At 34.3% G+C, this 18,801-nt stretch overlaps 1 protein-coding gene across 2 annotated transcripts in view; it reads left to right on the top strand.

Annotated features, from left to right (window-relative positions):
- The window catches only part of NDFIP2 (Nedd4 family interacting protein 2), a 70,584-nt gene extending 55,759 nt beyond the window's left edge, over positions 1–14,825 (top strand). For both annotated transcript variants that reach the window (XM_045070876.1, XM_013057249.2), the window contains exons 5-8: positions 1,566–1,690; positions 6,477–6,543; positions 9,420–9,525; positions 12,364–14,825. In XM_045070876.1, the coding sequence (XP_044926811.1) occupies positions 1,566–1,690; positions 6,477–6,543; positions 9,420–9,523 (296 nt within the window). In that variant the 3' untranslated portion in view covers positions 9,524–9,525; positions 12,364–14,825. The remainder of the gene's footprint in view (positions 1–1,565; positions 1,691–6,476; positions 6,544–9,419; positions 9,526–12,363) is intronic.
- The last annotated feature ends 3,976 nt before the right edge of the window (positions 14,826–18,801 follow it).

Genomic DNA, 18,801 nt, shown 5'->3' with positions numbered 1-18,801 from the left:
AATGGTTAACATTTCTTAGCAGTCACCAAGTGCCGGGTTCATGATCTCACTTAATCCCCTTACCAGACTTGTGAAGCAGGTCCTGCAGATCTGTGGCTCACAAAGTCAGCAGCGAGTCTCATGAGTGATACATGTCACACTGTGACTCAAACACAAGTCTCTTATTTCAAAATTTATTCTCCTGACTGTTGTACTATATAACATAGCTTACCATAAATGATCAAGAAAGCTGTGCCCAGCAGGCATTAGGAAGGAAGAAATTATCAGAGTAGGGGAATTGCTTTGAAGAAATAGCTATTTCATTTAAACTTACCCTAAAATGTTTCCTCTTTGTCTTCATAATTCTGAAAAAATCAGCATTTCTTCAGGTAATTTACTTTTTTTCCCTGAGGGTTAGTTAGAAATATTGAGAGTGAAAGGCACTGAACAGGACCAAAGTTCTGCTCAAATTGATCTTCAGTTGTATTACTGTTACTATTATTATTTTGATAATGTTAATATCTTGGAAGATAAGGCACTCTGGTTATAGCTCAGGGACCTGTGTCAGAATGGTTTCTGTTACAAGTAAACAGAAAACTCTTACTTGGCTGTTTTAAATAGTTAGGAGATTATCTCACAAAACAGAAAATCCATAGACAAGCAGACCTCAGCCATAGTAAGTATCAGTTCTGGGGCTCTGCTTTTCTTTGATTTTCTTCACTCCGTAACCCATGTGAAGTTACACTTTTAATCCTCATCCTGATAGCACAATCCCTGTAGCAGTTCCAGATGTTACATCCAAACTGACATCCAGTGGATAAGGAGTTTAAAATAAAAAAAATTTATTGTAGAAATTCTCAAACTAGGCAAGACTATAATAACCTCTGTGTATGTATCACTCAGTTTCAACAATGATCAATTTAGAGCCACTGTTACTTAACCTATATTCCATCCCCTGTCTCCTCGATGTGTTTTTAAGAACCAAAAAATGCTGTTCAGAAGTCCTATTAAAAAAAAAAAAAAAGACAGGGAGTTTAGGCCTCCTGTGATTTTACCAGACTACTCAGGACCCACCTTTTGGGGTTAAGTATGGGGTCCAGCCTTCCTTAAAATACTCTGTAGGTAGGTGGCATCCTGAAAAGGGGGAAAGGCAGATAGGAGGAAGAGGCAATGAACAGTACCTTTTCTGGAAATACTTGATAATTTATTTGGCTCATCTTTAATACTGCTTTTAAAAAAAAAGCCCAGTTTGGTTGGTTAGGTTGGAATTCTTGGGTGGGGTCACATGGGAGCTACCTTGTGACTTGGTTTTTTTCGGTGGTTTAAAAATGCAGCTTCACCTATTGGTGATAAATTTTAAGGAATTGATTCCTGTTGATCAAACTGACAAGAAGCCAAGCTTATCTGTTTATTAATTTATAGTTAATAATTAGTATATTTGCAAGAGGTAAACTATAGTGTATAAAGAAGACATAATTGGTACAGAGTCAAAAGAAAGGGAGGAGTTATTTCCATTGTACAATGAAGTACTGTTAATATTATGTCCAAAATGTGGTCTTTAAAAGAACTATTTTTCTTGCTTTTAGTGGCATTTATTTTCAACTGGCTTGGATTTTGTTTATCCTTCTGTATCACCAATACCATAGCTGGAAGGTATGGTGCCATCTGTGGATTTGGACTTTCGTTGATCAAATGGATTCTTATTGTTAGGGTGAGTGTTTAATAGCCTCTATCACTTCTGTCTCTAAAATTAAAATTTATAAATTTATAAATTTCTTGTGTGGTTCATAAATGTTTGTTTCAAATATATGGATCAATTATTTTGAGACATATTTTTAACTTTTATCCTTATTACTGTAGTGATCTCTGTGGTGTGGACATTCTATAACTTTATTACATGAGAGCTTGTTCCTAGGTGGAAAGAGCTTAGAAGTAAAAAACTTTGAGTTTGATTCTTACTTATATCAGTGTTTTAACTATGTTTTTAAATTGTTGTGAGCATTTCTTCATAATAAGCTGGTGATACTGCCTGTTAGGATTTCTGTGTGGTCTAGTGGTAATACTGTTGAAGCACGTGTCCAGCTGCTGCACAAATGCAGGTGCTTGGTAAACCAGGGCTGTGACTCATGTGATAGAGCGCACGCATGCCTGCTGTCCGTTAAAACAGAACATTTTCTTTTGGTTAGTGAAATTCTCAAGGATTTAATTATCTTTTTCCTTGAGAGCTCTTTTTCCTTTGAGCTCTTAACATGAAGAGCTCAAAAGTTAACTAAGACCTCCTAGGTAGCTCTCAGAAGTTTTTTTTCCCTTCCGATCCTTCACCTTTCTTATTTCCCTGTTGTTCTGGAATTTACCCTCTGTCTGTTTCTTATCACTTACAAGATGGTATGTAGGGAGATAATGCTAAGTCCTTTTCTTTTTCTCTTCTCAGCAGCTTGTCCCAAAATAATTTTCCATAACCATTCCATGGTAGTATCCTTAGCGTAGTCTTCCCCCAGCTCTTTCCCTTTGTCTCTCAAAGGCCCTTTCTGGCTTCTTTTTATAAAGCCTTATCCCTGGTTTCTTTGGGATAAGGCCTAGGAGAATGATCAAGAGTGGTTTGGGGGCACCTAGGTGGCTCAGTAGGTTAAGCATCCAACTCTTGATCTCAGTTCAGGTCTTGATCTAGGGTCATGAGTTCAAGCCCCACATTGGGCTCCATGCCCTGCGTTGGGCCCCACACCACAGAGATCACAACACTACACGACACAACACTGTCACTTGAAAAAGTGGTTTTATTTATTGTTTTAATAAGTTTTCTTAAATGTAACCCACATATCTCAGTGTTATTGTACAATTGATAAAATGCTAAATTTCTACAAATCACATTTATGTAAACATTGATTTCTAACTGAATAAGTCACATCCTCCTAAAATTTTCGATAGAATCACATACTAAAATGTTAGCTTTACTTAAGTGCTGCAGGCACTTCAGTTATGCACCTAGATCATTACACTGATTTAAAAAAAAACTATAGGCTTAATGTGTTTCTTCCATTGTTTTGACGCCTGCCACTTCCCAGAGTGTTAGTAATCTTACCAGACCTTGGCGCTGCTCAGACCAGATTATAGGTTTTGGTTATTAATCCAGTGATTCTTAGGTAGTACCTGTGACTTGCCTTCTTCTCAGATGATCAGAATCTGAGCCAGTGTAAGAACAGCTCCGTGACAGATTCTTTTTCTAATTTCATTTTTAAAAATAATGAGGAGGATTCTCACCATGAGCATAAATCTGTTAAGGTGTTAGGGAGCACACAAAGATAAAGCACAATCCCTGCCCTTGCAGAAGTGATTACTAGAATAACCTCAAAAGAAGCTAGATGTGTCTAGTGGTTATTATTATGTTAGTAATAATATTACTATTATAATAGTAATATTATATAGTAGTAATAATATTACTACTAACTATAACTATATTATGTTAGTAATAATAACTATTATTCAAATGGATCTCTCATCGTAGTCACAGAACACAAAAATGATTTGAGGACTGCTTTCTCAACTCCCCTAAACTTAATAAGTTTGTGTATTTGGAGTCATTTAAAAAAAAAAAACAATGTCTAGTCCATAGTATGCAACCTATGCTTTCAGGGTGTTAGGGCCTAATTCTCTTATAGTACCCCTAGTTGAGAGGCAGTTGTTTATCTGGTAAGTAATGTGATGTGATAAGATGGGAAGCCTAAATTCAAAGACTGGGGATTCTCAGAGTTTTCTGAGGTATATATTAGCATCAAGTTTGGTCATCAGAACTGTTTCATTTCCCTTTAAAATACCACTACTGAGGGGCACGAGGCCAGTTCAGTCTGAAGAGCATGTGACTCTCTATGTTGGGATTGTGAGTTTGAGCCCCACATTATGTGTAGCGATTACAAATGAATAAATAAGTTAAAAAAAAACACACACACACAAAATGTGCTTTAAAAAAAAAATACTGCTATTGGGTTAAGGTTAATATGCCTTTGGTATATATTGAGAACTGATACAAGAAAAAGATTTTTAAGAATCTTTTTTATCAAATAATAATAGCTGTCTTTCATTGAATATGTATTATGTTTCGAGCATAACTCATTACAAACACCAAATTCTTGACTCCTACTTGTATCAGTGATGCTCATAATAGTCCAGCCACTTTCTTGATGATGAAGCTGAGACTGAAAAAAGTTGAGTAACTTGCTTGCTATCCCAGAATTTGATGGATTCGAATCTAGCTTGGTCTCAATTCACTGCCTGTTCTAATTCTGTCCTGCCTCTGTGCCACTGTACTTTGACTTCTTTACAATGCTGTAAGCAGTAAATGCCCTGTGGAGTGCTGAGAGAAAGGTTTTCTTCTCGAAGCCTGGTGTTTTGTTTTATTAGGCAATAACTAATTAATAAATTTATAATTTATAAATCATAGCTTTTCTTTTTGTTTTTGAGTTGACACTCAGATTTAGTTGTAAATATCTCTCACTGATTCTGGTATTATTTCTAAGGCGTTTGGTGTTTTTTATTGTTTATTTAAAAACGATTATGTGTTTTGTTAAAAACTAACAACCCTTTTTGAAAGTAGAATGTAAATAAATAATAAACTACTGGTGTATATTAATAAAATAAAATTAGATAAATTCTTAGTGTCAGTTTGGAAAACTTTATTTTCCAAAGTGTGATTTTTGCATCCTGTGATTGGCCAATCAACATGATTTTTACTCATTAAAAAACCCCAACTTGGCTCAGCCCTCTGACTATAGGTATTTTAAAACATTTTTGCTCACTCAGTCATGAGCCCAAAAGCTTATTTAGGCAACCATTTTACATAGTGAGTCTTTCTTTGACTTCAAAGTGAAAGTGATTTTATTTTTTCATTTGGGAGTAAATAAAGACTAGCTTTGGTAAATATTTTTGGTGAAGAATGATGTTCTTACTTTCTTGGTTGCCTCTTGCCAGGTACTATTATTTATTAAGTATTTTCTACAATATATTTAAAAATTAGAAAGTTAAAAATGTATTGCCTTGGTTCTTTATTTCTTTTTGTTCTTATACACTCTAAAGCCTATATGAAAATCTTCTATTTCTAATTATTAGTCACTTGATTAAAATGTGTATTGCAGTCCTATTTTACCAGCTATATTTCCCCAATTGTTTAGTTCTCCCTTGTACATATTTTAAAGAGGTAGAAGTGTGAGGGATCTGCATCTATAATGGTACTTTAGAAATTTTAATTTTTGAAATTTCTAAAACCCTAAGCCAATAATTTAGATTACGGTTCGTTTATTAATTGTAAATACTTCCTGTAGAAATACTTAAAAGATTTAAAAAAAACAAATCGTTAGTACATATGCTTCCTAAATAGTGTTGTTATTTACAATTTATAAGTACTTTAGTTATTACAAACCTATTGGATTTTTAAACTTTTGTGGAAATTACCAATGAATAGTTGGAAATAGTTACCAAAATAAAGTTCGAGGTACTTTTAATTTCAGATTTGAGGGCAAATCTCCATTTGACAAAGTTATTTTTAGTTAAATCAGGTTCAGTTTGGAGGTCAATGAATGGAAACAGAGTAAATAAAATGAAGTAATTTATAGTAGTTTTAGACTAGGTTATATAAAACACTTTCAAAAAATAACATTTGGAACATTGTTTAGGTGCTAAAGGGTAATAGGGAAAAATTAATTATCTGAAGTAACTGGAGAAAATTAGATTGACTTAAAAAAAAATTTTTTTTTTAAAAAATATATCATGACCTCCAGAGGCTAATCAAGGAAAAGATACCTATGTTCAGTATCCTCAAACTCTGCCTTCCAGCTGCCTGTTTATATTCTCATTTCACAGAGAGTATAAAACTGTCTACCATGGTCACTAATAAGAACTGTTGAAATGCCACTTCAAGGTTCATTTAGCTGTTCTCAGCTCACTGTTGGGAACTGAATACTGGAGCATCTAGTTTGAAAATAAAAAGACTCTAATGAGTTGGGGGTCTTTATGTGCCTAGTATTCTTGGCAGTGATTAACAGTAGGGGGTGTACAGAAGGTCAAAAGCTCTTCTTTTTAGAGGTCAGGCAAACATCCCCATCTGATAAGATTAAGCTAATATGGCTTTTGGTGTTAATATCTAAAGCAGCGGGTTGCTGTAGTGTGTTTGGGATGGTAGTTGTGGCTTTGAGAGATTATGAAAAAAGAACTGACATGTGAACTCTTTAATGAGAAAGTTGGATTCAGATATATAGATTTTACCTTTCTTACAATTTTGAAACTGGTTTTTGTTGCTAAAATATTTTGTATAAGTTTGTTATTATATATAAGATTTTAAAGTTTGTTTCCTCAAATAACTGTGTATGTCATTAAGCATTTTTTTCCTCTTTGTGTTGCTTTCAGTGCAAGAGATGATTTGAAGTAAATTGTTCTGAAACTGAGGTTGATTTATGATTTTCAAATTTAGGTATATAAATATGGTTAATATATTTATGTTCACTCCATAGTTTTCTGATTATTTTACTGGATATTTCAATGGACAGTATTGGCTTTGGTGGATATTTCTTGTACTTGGTAAGTTTATTTCTAATGCATTTCAACTTTGAATTTGCATTTCGTTTAACTTTGATATTTCTCCAGATTGTAAGATGTAAATACATTGTATTGAAACTTAACGTGGAAATAATTTTTTTTTACTGTAAAATTCTCATATCCAAATACTTAATATCATCTCAGCTATTGGGATAATTAATTATACATTGCCCTCTAGATTTCTGATTGAAAATCCAGAGTCTGTCAATTTAAAAAATCAGTAGTTGGATGATAATTGAATATCGCAAAACTTGAAATCCTGAAATGATTTAAAAAATTGTCTTAAGCATTTATTTTGGAAAATATACGTGGCATAATTTCTTTGATCCTAGGATATCTTGAGAGTAGGATAATTGGATGTTCTATGCATTTTCTTACTTTTGGAGTATTGAAACATTCTTCATACTTTTGAAATGTACCCTGCATTAATCATTAATCAGCCAGGCATAAGGAAGGGCTTCATGCCCAGTGATCACAGTACTTCCGTTAAGTTTTCTTTCTACAAGGCATGTCTTTTTATTAATATTGATGAATTTTCTGAATTTCCAATTTTTGTTATAGGGATTTTCACTTTAGATGTATGATAAGTTAGTCTCAAAATCACGTAATGCCTTTAATCTACATTTCAGATTTATTTACTGACATGAAGAATATCCTCTCTACTGAAGTTTAAAAAGCCCACATTTCTTTAGTAACATAATTGTACCAGAAAACATTGGCATTTCAGTAGGTGGCAGTGTTCTCATTGAGTTTTTGTTCATTCCTGGTGTTGGATCTTTAGGATCTTTAGGAAAACAAATTCTTAGTGGTCAGTTAAGGTCAGTAAAGATCCTGTATTCTTTCTCTTAACAATTAATAGTGAAATTATTCTATGATTTTGTTAGGAAGCCAGATTCTTAAAAGGGTTTAGGCAGTTTTTGTGTTGTTAATTGTGTTCTGACTCCTGAATTTTGTGCCTGTTACTGAGTTTCTTTTTTTTTTTTTTTTTAAAGATTTTATTTATTTATTTGACAGACAGAGATCACAAGTAGGCAGAGAGGCAGGCAGAGAGAGAGGAGGAAGCAGGCTCCCTGCTGAGCAGAGAGCCCGATGCGGGACTCGATCCCAGGACCCTGAGATCATGACCTGAGCCGAAGGCAGCGGCTTAACCCACTGAGCCACCCAGGCGCCCTGTTACTGAGTTTCTTACTTAAAAGTGAAAAAATACAAAAAGTCTTTTAGGTATTTAAGCATATTAAATAAGTATATTTGCTTCTAAATATTGTAAGGATTGAATGTTAGGAGGACAACTATAGGGCCCAGTGAAATGCAGAGGACCACCCCAATTCCACATCAGAACCACAGTCTAGCATTTAGGGAATTGTGAAAATTTAATCCGTGGTAAAAATGTTCCTCTCACATATACCCAGAAGAATGTTGAGTACATTGTAGAACACTGAGAAACAATAGCTGCTGAATGATTGGTTTCTAGATAGGAACTGGCTTATTTTAGAAAATGCCTGAGCAGGACAAAATAGTCTTAGAAACAGCAATTTTCATAGACAAAAGTAGGGATTTCACAAATAATTTTGGTTTATATTTTTCAATAATACTTTTACATTTGGATCACAATACCATTATCTTTGAACAGCATCTGGAAGAACATGAGGGTGGAATTCAGAGTGGGAGTCACAAATGGAAGGAGTGAGGATATGGGAAGCAGATGGGCTCAGATTTAGCTGAAATTTATACCACTCGCTTAAGTCATTATTTGTGTATCTTCCGTCATTTCTCTTTATTATAACCATGCTTCTTTTTTTAGTGCTTTGGTTACTGTCTTGGAGTTGGGGTACAAATTTAGTTTGGGAGTTTGCATTTTAAATTGACAGACTCTTGATGAGGAAAGTTGCATGCGTGTATATCTTACGTTTTTCTATTTTTGTTTTGCCCCCACCCATTATCTAGTTAAAAATTTACTGAAGTTGTTAAATGTTTCCCTTAGAATTCTATGTTTATAAAGTGTATCAAAGAATTTACTATTAATGCTAATGTTTTTTACTTTGCTAATATTTTCCATCTGAAGCTTTGAAGAATTTCACTGGCATTGTTTTATTAATTACTAAGGATACCTGTTATGTAAATGGTTGTTACTTAAAAAATCCTGTTATAGAGAATACTAAGGTAGATAGATCTGTCCCACATTGTATAAGAAATCACTAGAGTAGTTGCTTCCCAATTCTTTCCTGATTCCTCTTATCTAAATTTGTATTACAAATTAGTCTTTTTTTATTACTTGAAAATAAGAATTAATAATTAAATTTTTATTTAAATAACACATATCTTCAAATACAGATTTCACGGATGACAGGCACTTGATATTGGTAGACAGGCTTATTGGTTTTATCCCACAATTGTTAGCAAATTACTTGCATATATTCTTTCTTGAATAACTTATATCAGTAAATATGTGTTAGTTTGCTTAGTCGTTATATTAATTGAAAAGTTTCATGTAAAAATGGATTTCCCTGAGTTAAATCAGCTTAAATGCTTTAGGTATCTTTGCCATTTTAAGAAATCGTGGAATAAATGTATATTTTTGTGTAATTCTGGATTTTCATGACTGAATTTGCTTTACTTTAATTTTTATTTAAATTTAGATACATCTGGACTTAACAAATTGAAAAAATTTGAGAAGGCAGTAAACTTTTATTATATTTTTTCATGATTTTATCATTATAGTGTAAAATATCATGGAATGAATAGAATTTTACAGATTAAATTCCTTAAGCCAAGTGGATCTTGTTTATAATTGTCTATTTTAAATTGTTGCCCTCTCTGAATAAGAACATAATGCAGCTGTATTATTTTAACGGTTTCAGGCCTGCTGCTTTTCTTCAGAGGATTTGTTAATTATCTAAAAGTCAGAAACATGTCTGAAAGTATGGCAGCTGCTCATAGAACAAGATATTTCTTCTTATTATAGAGGTAAGAAATATGTATTAAATCTATTCCCTTCAGATATTCATATTCACCAGATGAATATTATGTGTACTCTTACTGTTAACTTAAGCTTAGCATATTTAATATGTTGTTATATTGTTAACAATCAACTAATTAAGATTTAGTAAGTTGTGAAGCTTTTAAGATTTTTTAAAATTGAATTTCATAAATTTTAATTTTTAAAATATATAATGAATAAAAAACTTTAGGTCAGACTTTCGAAACTTATTTTTTAAGGATTAACCACAGGATATAAGTAACCATTAGCACACAGTATAAAGGATGAAAAAACAAAATACAACAAAGCACTTACACAGAAGAGATGGGGATTTTGTATAAAACAATGAGAAATCCAGACGTGGTTTAAAAAAAAAAAAATTTGTGGTTGAAAAGAAATTTTCCATGCACTGATCTTAAAAAAAACTGGATCAAAGAATAAAAGTTGTATGAAGAAAGTAGGAGCTCTGATAGTTTCCTTAATGTCTGTCAGTTCGTATCAACAATGAAGGCTTCAACTTGAATAAATGGGAATAAAGAAATGAGCAGAGGTTGTCTTACTAGTTATCCAGTGAGTTTCTGGAGACTGCATGCAGCTCACTAGTAGTTTCTGCACATGAGGAGATCTCATATCTCTATTTTCTATAATAGACTATTTTTGTTATTGAAACACACTTAACATACAGTATATTAGCTTCATGTGTACAACATAGTGATTTGACATTTGTGTATTTTGTGAACTGCTCACCGCAATAAGCCTAGTTACCATTTGTCACCATACAGAGTTAATACAAATACAGTATTACTGACTGTATTCCCCATGCTGTAATTTATGTCCCCATGACTTACTTGTTTTGTAACTAGAAATTTGTAGCTCTTGATCCCCTTCACTCATTTTGCCCCCCATCCCCAAACTCCTTCCCCTTTGATAGCTACCACTCTGTTCTTAGTATCTATGAGTATAGGTGTTGTTTTATGTTATTATTGTTTTGTTGTTGTTGTTGTTAATTGAACCTGTAAGTGAAATCATGCAATATTTGTCTTTCTCTGACTTCTTTCACTTAGCATAATATTCTCAAGGTCCATCCATATTGTCTCAAATGGCAAGATCTTTTTTATGGCTGGGTAGTATTCCATCCTGTATATGTATTCCATATATATGAGTAGTATGACATCATACATAGATTATATATATATATATATATGGAACGTACACATACCCTATATATTTAAACATTCATCTCTTGGTGGGCACTTAGGTTATTTTCCATATGTTGACTTTTGTAAATAATGTTGCAGTTAACAGGAGTGCATCTATCTTTTTGAATTAGTATTTTCATTTTCTTCAGATAGATAGCTAGAAGTAGAGTTGTTGGACCATAGGATAGTTCTATTTTTAATATTTTGAGGAACCCCCGTACTGTTTTCTAGAGTGGTTACCTCAATTTACTTTCCCAGCAACACTTTACAAGGTTTCCTATTTCCTTATGTCCTCACCAACATTTGTTTCTTATCTTTTTACTTATAGGTGAATATTCTGACAGAAGTGGTGTGATAATCTTGTTGTTTTTCATGTGCATTTCTCTCATGTTTAGAGATGTTGAACTTCTTTTCATGTGCTTGATGGCCATCTATATGACTTTGGAATATGGTCTACTCAGATCCTCTGTTATTTTTTTTTTTTTTAAGATTTTATTTATTTATTTGGCAGAGATCACAAGCAGGCAGAGAGGCAGGCTTACCACCCACTCCCCCCACCCCAAGCAGAGAGCCTAATGCGGGGCTCAATCCCAGGACCCTGGGATCATGACCTGACCCAAAGGCAGAGGCTTTAACCCACTAAGCTACCCAGGTGCCCCCTCTGTTCATTTTTTAATTTCATTTTTTAATTTGGTTTTTTAGTTATTGAGTTGTGTGGGTTCTTTTTAACTATTTTGAATATTAACTCCTTACTGGATATATGACTTAGAAATATCTCCTCCCTCTATACTATTTTTGCCATATACTTCCTGTCTATAAATGACTTGAACTTTTAAAGTATTTGAAATGTGGGGGCACCTGGGTGGCTCAGTGGATTAAAGCCTCTGCCTTCAGCTCAGGTCATGATCCCAGGGTCCTGGGATCGAGCCCCGCATTGGGCTCTCTGCTCAGCGGGGAGCCTGCTTCCTCCTCTCTCTCTCTGCCTGCCTCTCTGCCTACTTGTGATCTGTCAAATAAATAAAAATCTTAAAAAAAAAAAAGTATTTGAAATGTGTAAGCAAAGTGTCTGCTAAAACACTTAACTTCTAGATGTATCTACAAGTACAAAATGTTTCAAACTTACTATAACTGTTCTTTTTGTAAATAAATTGTATGGTTTGGGATTTGATCGCTTAAACTTTATAACATAGAAGTTTTACATAATCTAATTTAGTTATTTCTGCTGAAGAGTACAGTTTTATTTCTGGAAAATATTAAAGTATGCTTTTAAATGTTCTTTTACCTCTACATGGAAGGTGTCACATTTTCTTTTTAACTACTAAAATGTCTTTGCAAGCAGTAACAGTAAGAGTGTATCAATATGTAAGATAAAAGGCAAAGTAATTTATTCGACATAATTATCTTGCATTTTCAGGAGTCTAAAATTTAATGTAAATATTTTCTAGATGTTTTCCTTTAGAAGCTTAAACTTTGGAATATGTTCTGATATATTCTGTTTTATATTATCTTTACCAAAAGGACATTATAGACTTGATGTAATACTGTTATAAAATGTTTTTTATTATATTATCATATAGACAGTTGCAACTTAATATACTATAAGACTAATTCTTTCTTTGTCCCTAGACTGCATCGACCAGACATTCTTTTCTTAAACCAATGTGAAATTTCCAGATCATCTGTAAACCTACAACTTTAATAGGATAGAAGACTACTAAAAGCAGAAGACAAATTAGTGAAGAAAAGATAGATCTTCAAAATTGAATGGCAGGATGGTTTATGCTTAAAAGCCATTTCTGTTCATTCTCTTAAATATTTAAATTTCATTTGTTTTGCACATTTGCGTATGTGCCCATGTAAAAGATTTGCGTATACTTGAAAGAAACTATAAAGTTGTAGCAGTCAAGTCCAGTTAATCAGTGTTTGATCTAATTGAAAGGGGTGAGTGAGAAACAGTCTTCCAGCATGTAAATGCCATTGACTTCTGACCTGACATTTAGTATAATAAAAATGAAATTATTAACCATGTCAAATGCTTTAGTTTCTGGCTCCTAGATTCATCTAGTAACTCTACACATGAAACGCCCTTTATATAGTTTTTTGAAAACTGCTGTGCTGATTATAGAAAAGCTTTGTCAGATTTTTGAACATGATATTTACATTATTATTTAGCAAACTCCTTCTGTAAATAACCATGCATAAATTACTTTCTGCATTGTTTTCTTAGAAACTATGTCTGGATATCTTTTCAATTAATTTAAAATTAAGTGAACTTAATATATAGAGAAAATCTGAATGTTAAAGATAGTTTGTTTTAGGACAGATTTTAAGAAGATATGGGTATTCCACATGTCCTTTAAGAGAACATCTTTTTGTTGTTTTCTTTTTAAGGAACATGCCAGGTTTAGGGATTCTCAGTCGAGAAGCTTGGTTTTTAAGATTGCCATCTTAGAGAATCTTGCAGGAAGAGATTGTATTAGATATTATATTTATTTCATTTAAGACACTTTTGAAAATTAATTTTCTGAATAAGATATTCTCATTTGCATTTGTCTTTTAAAAAGCCAATAAAAGTATCTTTCAATTTTCATTGTAATAATTTTTTCTTTAGATGTTTAGTTTGTTAAATGAAACAAATCATAACTTGTACTAATAGCTTCTTGCTTTATGATTGTAGAATTAACATAAAATCATATCTTGAATTAAGATATGCAAAATAATCTGTTTTCAAGTTGCAGAAATGTGTCTGTGGAATATGGGAGTGTGGTGTGTGTGTGTGTGTGTGTGTGTGTGTGGCGCAAGAGTATGTGTGTATGTGACCATTACTACAACTGGAATCTACAGTCACAAGCTACTACATTTTGCAAATCATTTCATGTCTCATCTGTTTTCTTTTCAGTTCTCTTTTTGTTTTTGAATGCCAACATTAAAAATGATGGGAATTACATCATCTTTTAAACTTAAAAATCATTTAATACAGCTATAGAGAACATATAAAATTGGTTGTTTTTTTATAATTAGATACTGACTACTACTAAAAGATACATCTAAAACTATTCAGGGACATTTTTCCATTTCTGAAAAAATAAATTATGCTTTATAACTTCTTTTGTATTTCTCTGTATTTTCTGATTTATTTCATTGTCTTTGATAAATAAAACATGCAGTTTTGTTTTGCTAATTGAGCCTCCTATTTTTTTGTTTTCTCTCACTCATTCTCCTTCCTTACATAGAATTTTTGTTGTTTATTGAAGTACCTCTGTATCCCTTGAAGTCAAACTAGCATGGGGGTAAAGAAAAAATATTTAGTTGCCTGATTTGGAAGTTAAAATTAGAATGTACTTATAAGAAATGGAGTCTCATGCTAGATTTCTTCTCTATCTCATACTAAGTTTCTGTCGACCTATACTTCATTTTTGTGATAACTTTTAAGTGAAATTAAGCTATTATATATGGTAATTATAGATTACTAGATGAGCTATCACATCAGTTTACAAAATTTATTATTTTAGTTTTTGTGGGGTGTATCCTTGGTTTCTGAATATGGATGTGTCACTTTTGATCCAATATCAAAAACTTCACGCTTTGTTTTGATTTTTCTCCCCCCCCCCCCCTTAAATCAAGTGTGCATGTTACCTGATCTCCTATAATTGGTACAATTCAGTGGTAGCCTTAAATCTCATCATCCAGTCAGGGGCATAGAATATTATTTTTAAAACTTTAACGTTCTCTTCCAGACCTATCAAATTCTACATACTTTCTTCATTCCCTGTGAGCTTGGATAAAAGAGCTGCTGTTGTGTTTGGGGGATGCTAAACCATCTTTGCACTCTGTCTTAAAGTTTGCAAATCAGAATCTTTGATAGGGTGTCTAAATAATTTTTGAAAGAATATGACCTGGAGCTTGGAAGTTAATGCAGATATTTATTAAATTATTTTTATTACATTTGAATAAGCTAGTTAGGGCTAGGAGAATCCATTTTTATGTATTTACATGAAATCAACTGAACTTAAGGTAAAAATACATTTTTCTGTATAGTGTGTTGAGGCTTGAAATTAGAAATTTAAAATTAAAAGGCAAATCTTAATTATACTCGGTTAAAATAAAAATTTCTCTTTAATAGAAAAAATACTAATCTCTAGCCTTTTGAGTCTGTAAGTTATCTCCCATGCCTTTGGGGTGGTTCAGAAATTTTAACCTGTTAAGACAATAATCATTAGTACTCTAGCAGAACTACCCACAACAGGGGAAAGTGAAATCCAAAAAGCCCAGCTGGAGAAAAAAATTAGGGTTTTTTAATTTAACATTTTTCTTTTCAACTGGTCTGTAGTCCCCCAAAGCACAAAAGTAATGAGAGTGCATCTGATCCTGTTATTTTACTGGAATGATGTATGTCCTCATTTTGTCCTCAGCCCTGATTATTTCTGTTTTCTCAGCTTAAATAGTGCCTCCTCTCTCGAAAGTGTCCTAACTTAGAGAATAAATTACATGATCACCCTATGTATAACTCTGTCTGTTACTGAGAAGTGACTGCCTAAACCCACTGCCCTTTGAGAAAAGGAACTGGAGTATTAGGTCAGAAGCTAATTACTGTCACAGCCTTTCCTAGCCAACCCATTTGTCTGGCCTGTAGAATATGCATAGTTTTTTGTTTGTCTTTTTAAATAGAAGTTGTATTGGAATGATTTCCAGCTTATGGTAAACAGTAAACGATGAGCTTTTATATTTTAAAACTGCTGTTAAATGTTATTTTAATTGTTTACTCTTCAAATAGTCATGAAATGTTAGTGTATTATTTTTAAAATCTCCTTCTTGATAAAGTTCAACTGTTAGATGATAACGTGCCAATTACTATTATAGGAATGTCCTTGCCCATATATAAAACGTGCTGACATGTGTTTTGCTTATTAATAAAGTTCTATAGATGTGGAAATGTGAAACTGTGCATCCTTTTGAAAATCAGTGTTAGATTCACAACATATCGCCATCCGAGCCTCACAAAATGTTTAAATGGTAGATCTCATTTGAGATGAAAACAACTGGCATGGAATTAAGTTAGAGTATGGAACAATATTAAACTTGCCACAGTAATTTGAACGTTAGGAGATGGTTGGAGTTTAATACATGCCAAAAAATCAGCCTTGTGGAAATTTATGTTCATTGCTACTTTGCAGAATATCAGTGGTAATATGGGCTTGTATTTTCATTTGGGACATAAGACCTACAATGCAAAAACTACAAATTATTTAGAAGACAATCAAAAACTTCATTCCATACTTGATAAAAAGTTTTAAAAAATGTTTATTTTGAACTCAGCATGTTTGGTTGTTTTAACCTTTCTTTGTTTTTTTTCCCCCAAATTTTATTTATTTGTCAGGGAGAATAGCAGGCAGAGGGAGAAGCCGGCTCCTGGAGCCCGATGCAGGACTCATCCCAGGACCCTGGGATCATGACCTGAACCGAAGGCAGATGCTTAACTGACAGAGCCACCCACGGCACCCTTAACTTTTCTTTCTTGATATTTTCAGCTTAGCTTTCATTCTTCTATTTTTGTTTTGAGAGATTGAGTTTTTAAAACTCACTTGATTTTCATGAAAACCATAAAAAAAAATCCAGTAGCTAAATAGAGTATTACTTTTTTAAAAAAGATGATTTCAGAGAGAGAGTCGAGAGGGGCAGAGAAGAGGTGGAGAGAATGTCAAGCAGACTCCTCACTGAGTGCAGAGCCCAGTGCCGGGCTCGATCTCACCACCCTGAGATCCTGACTTGAGCTGAAACTAAGAGTCAGACGCTCAATGGACTGAGTCACCCAGGTTCCCCTCGAGTATTCCTTTTGCGGCAGTTGAGGTTATGGAAGGCCAAAATCATACACTTCTGGTTCTCAGAAACTTAGAGGTGGCTTCTCTATCTCTCACACTTGAAAGAAGAGTCACTGTATTACTCTCCTGCTCCCATTTGTGTTTGTTTTACTTAGGTCAACATTTTACCTTCAGCGACACGAAGGGATATAGGTTATCCTTAACAGCATAACTTCTTTTAGCTTTACCAGAAACAGCAAAATTAGCAAGTAAAACAGTAGTTTAACCAAAGCTTAGATGAAATCTGGAGGAACCTCTGCACACAGATTATGAAAAATAGCAGATAACCTTGTTGGAAAGTATGAGCTCTTCAGAGATTCAAGAACAGTACTTGTACGTAAATCCCTAGTGTGGAAATAAATTTATCATTCCTTTCCCACCAAACTTAGTTTCTCAGCCGTCTGAATTGCTGCATGTTGGTGATTTGGTTTGCCTAGGCAATTGATGGGATTTGAACTCTAAAATTTTTAGTTTTCATCTTATTCAGAGATAAGACCTCGAGACTTTTTTTTTTTAATTAAGTAGGCTCCACGCCCAACTTGAGGCTTGAACTCCTGACCCTAAAATTAAAGAGTCGCATGCTCTACCAACTGAACCAGCCAGACACCCCAAGACATAAAAACCCTTAATTGCTAGTAAGCATTGATGATGGAGTAAGTGTGAATTATCACTTCCTAAATCCAGGTTTTAAGATGACCAGCAGACTATGGAAAACAGGATCAGTTCATTCAGAGTTACAGACTTCTAGAAGATAAAGGGAGTCTTAACATTTCCTTAATCCAGTGGGATCTCCAGGGATGAATTTTTTTTTGTTTTTTTTTTACTTATTTTTATTATTTTTATTTGTTTTAGAGAGGGAGGGTAGGGGCGGAAGGAGAGAGAGAATCCCAAGCAGGCTCTATCTATGCCCAGCATGGAGCCCTTAGGGCTTAGTCCCACAATCCTGAGATCATGACCCCAGCCAAAATCAAGTCAAAATCAAGAGTCGGACACATAACTGAGCCACTCAGGGTCCCCTCCAGGGATGAACTCTTGATTGAAGGATTCTTAGGACCTCTTCTTTAGAGCTGGGATTGTTATTCAAAATGGTGCCTTATAATCAACTGGAAGTTTGAGGGAAATTAACATTCTAGCTTCCATTACAGAGGGTCCAGTGCAATACACCTGTCCTGTAAGGGCACATTTCCTTCCCAAGTTTGAAGTTCTGGTATTTTGGTCTGGTAGGAATCCACTCCTTTTCTTTCTCATCATTGTGTGCTCTCTGTAGCTATCTCCTTGTACCTCGCTGATGGAGAGGTACAGTGTTAGGCTCAATGTATCAGACTTCTTTCAGGGAAAGGGAAAGGCACATAAAACAGATCTTAAAGAGTTAATGAGCATTTTTTGAATTCTTTATGACCTCTTTGAATAGAGCATTTCTGGTTTTCAGGCCTTTATCCACACAACCAGGCTTCTCAGAGCAGTGTGGGAGTGTTGGGACAGAATAGAAGTGTTGGTTGTTTTCTCCGTAATCCTGTAAAGTGAGCAGAATTGTATTAATATTCACATAGTTGATTTTTCCTGCCTGAAGAAATGTAACTTCATTCTACTAGCGCCTACCTCCCTTCCTCTCTTGTTGAGGAACCTCTGGATTATTAAGAGAAGCAGCTTTATGCAACAGAAAGACTGGGATTTGGAGCCAGGCTAACTAACCCTGAACTCCAGTGTCAACTTCCATGCAGGCACAAACAATTTCCTTAACCAAAGCCTCAGTTTCCTCACCCGGGAAGCGCAGTATGTTGGGAAAGTTAGGTGAGAGATATGCAGAAGGAAGAGGCATTCTGACCGCTTTGCTCACTGTGTTCCCTGACCAGACTGCTGTGTCAGAAGATGCCTCAAGGATTTGAAATCAGCCCTTGCCTGATGTGGACCTTGCACTGGCCGAGAAGGGTGCTTATAATAGTATCATGCTGACCTACTGTTGGTTCCTCATATCTTCTCTGCAGCAAGTGGAATCAAAGCAAAAGTACCTTAGGTGACAACTGATTTTAAGGGACACAGTCATGCAAAGGGGAAGGGAGTTGCCTGTTTGATAAGCAGTAAAACCAGCTGGTGGTGGGGTAGCTCATGCAGAGCTTTCCAGGCCAAAGTGTGGAGGCCCCAAAACCAGTCCCTCAGAGCTTCACTGAATTGGGATGATGTTACTTCTTACAGGTACCCCCCACTT

Source organism: Mustela putorius, unplaced genomic scaffold (genome assembly GCF_011764305.1).
Source record: "Mustela putorius furo isolate JIRA1106 unplaced genomic scaffold, ASM1176430v1.1 tig00003974_pilon_pilon_pilon, whole genome shotgun sequence".
In the NCBI taxonomy this organism is placed as follows: Eukaryota; Metazoa; Chordata; class Mammalia; order Carnivora; family Mustelidae; genus Mustela; species Mustela putorius.
Note: the sequence above shows the minus strand (reverse complement) of the source record. Positions and strands in the feature narration are given on the sequence as shown.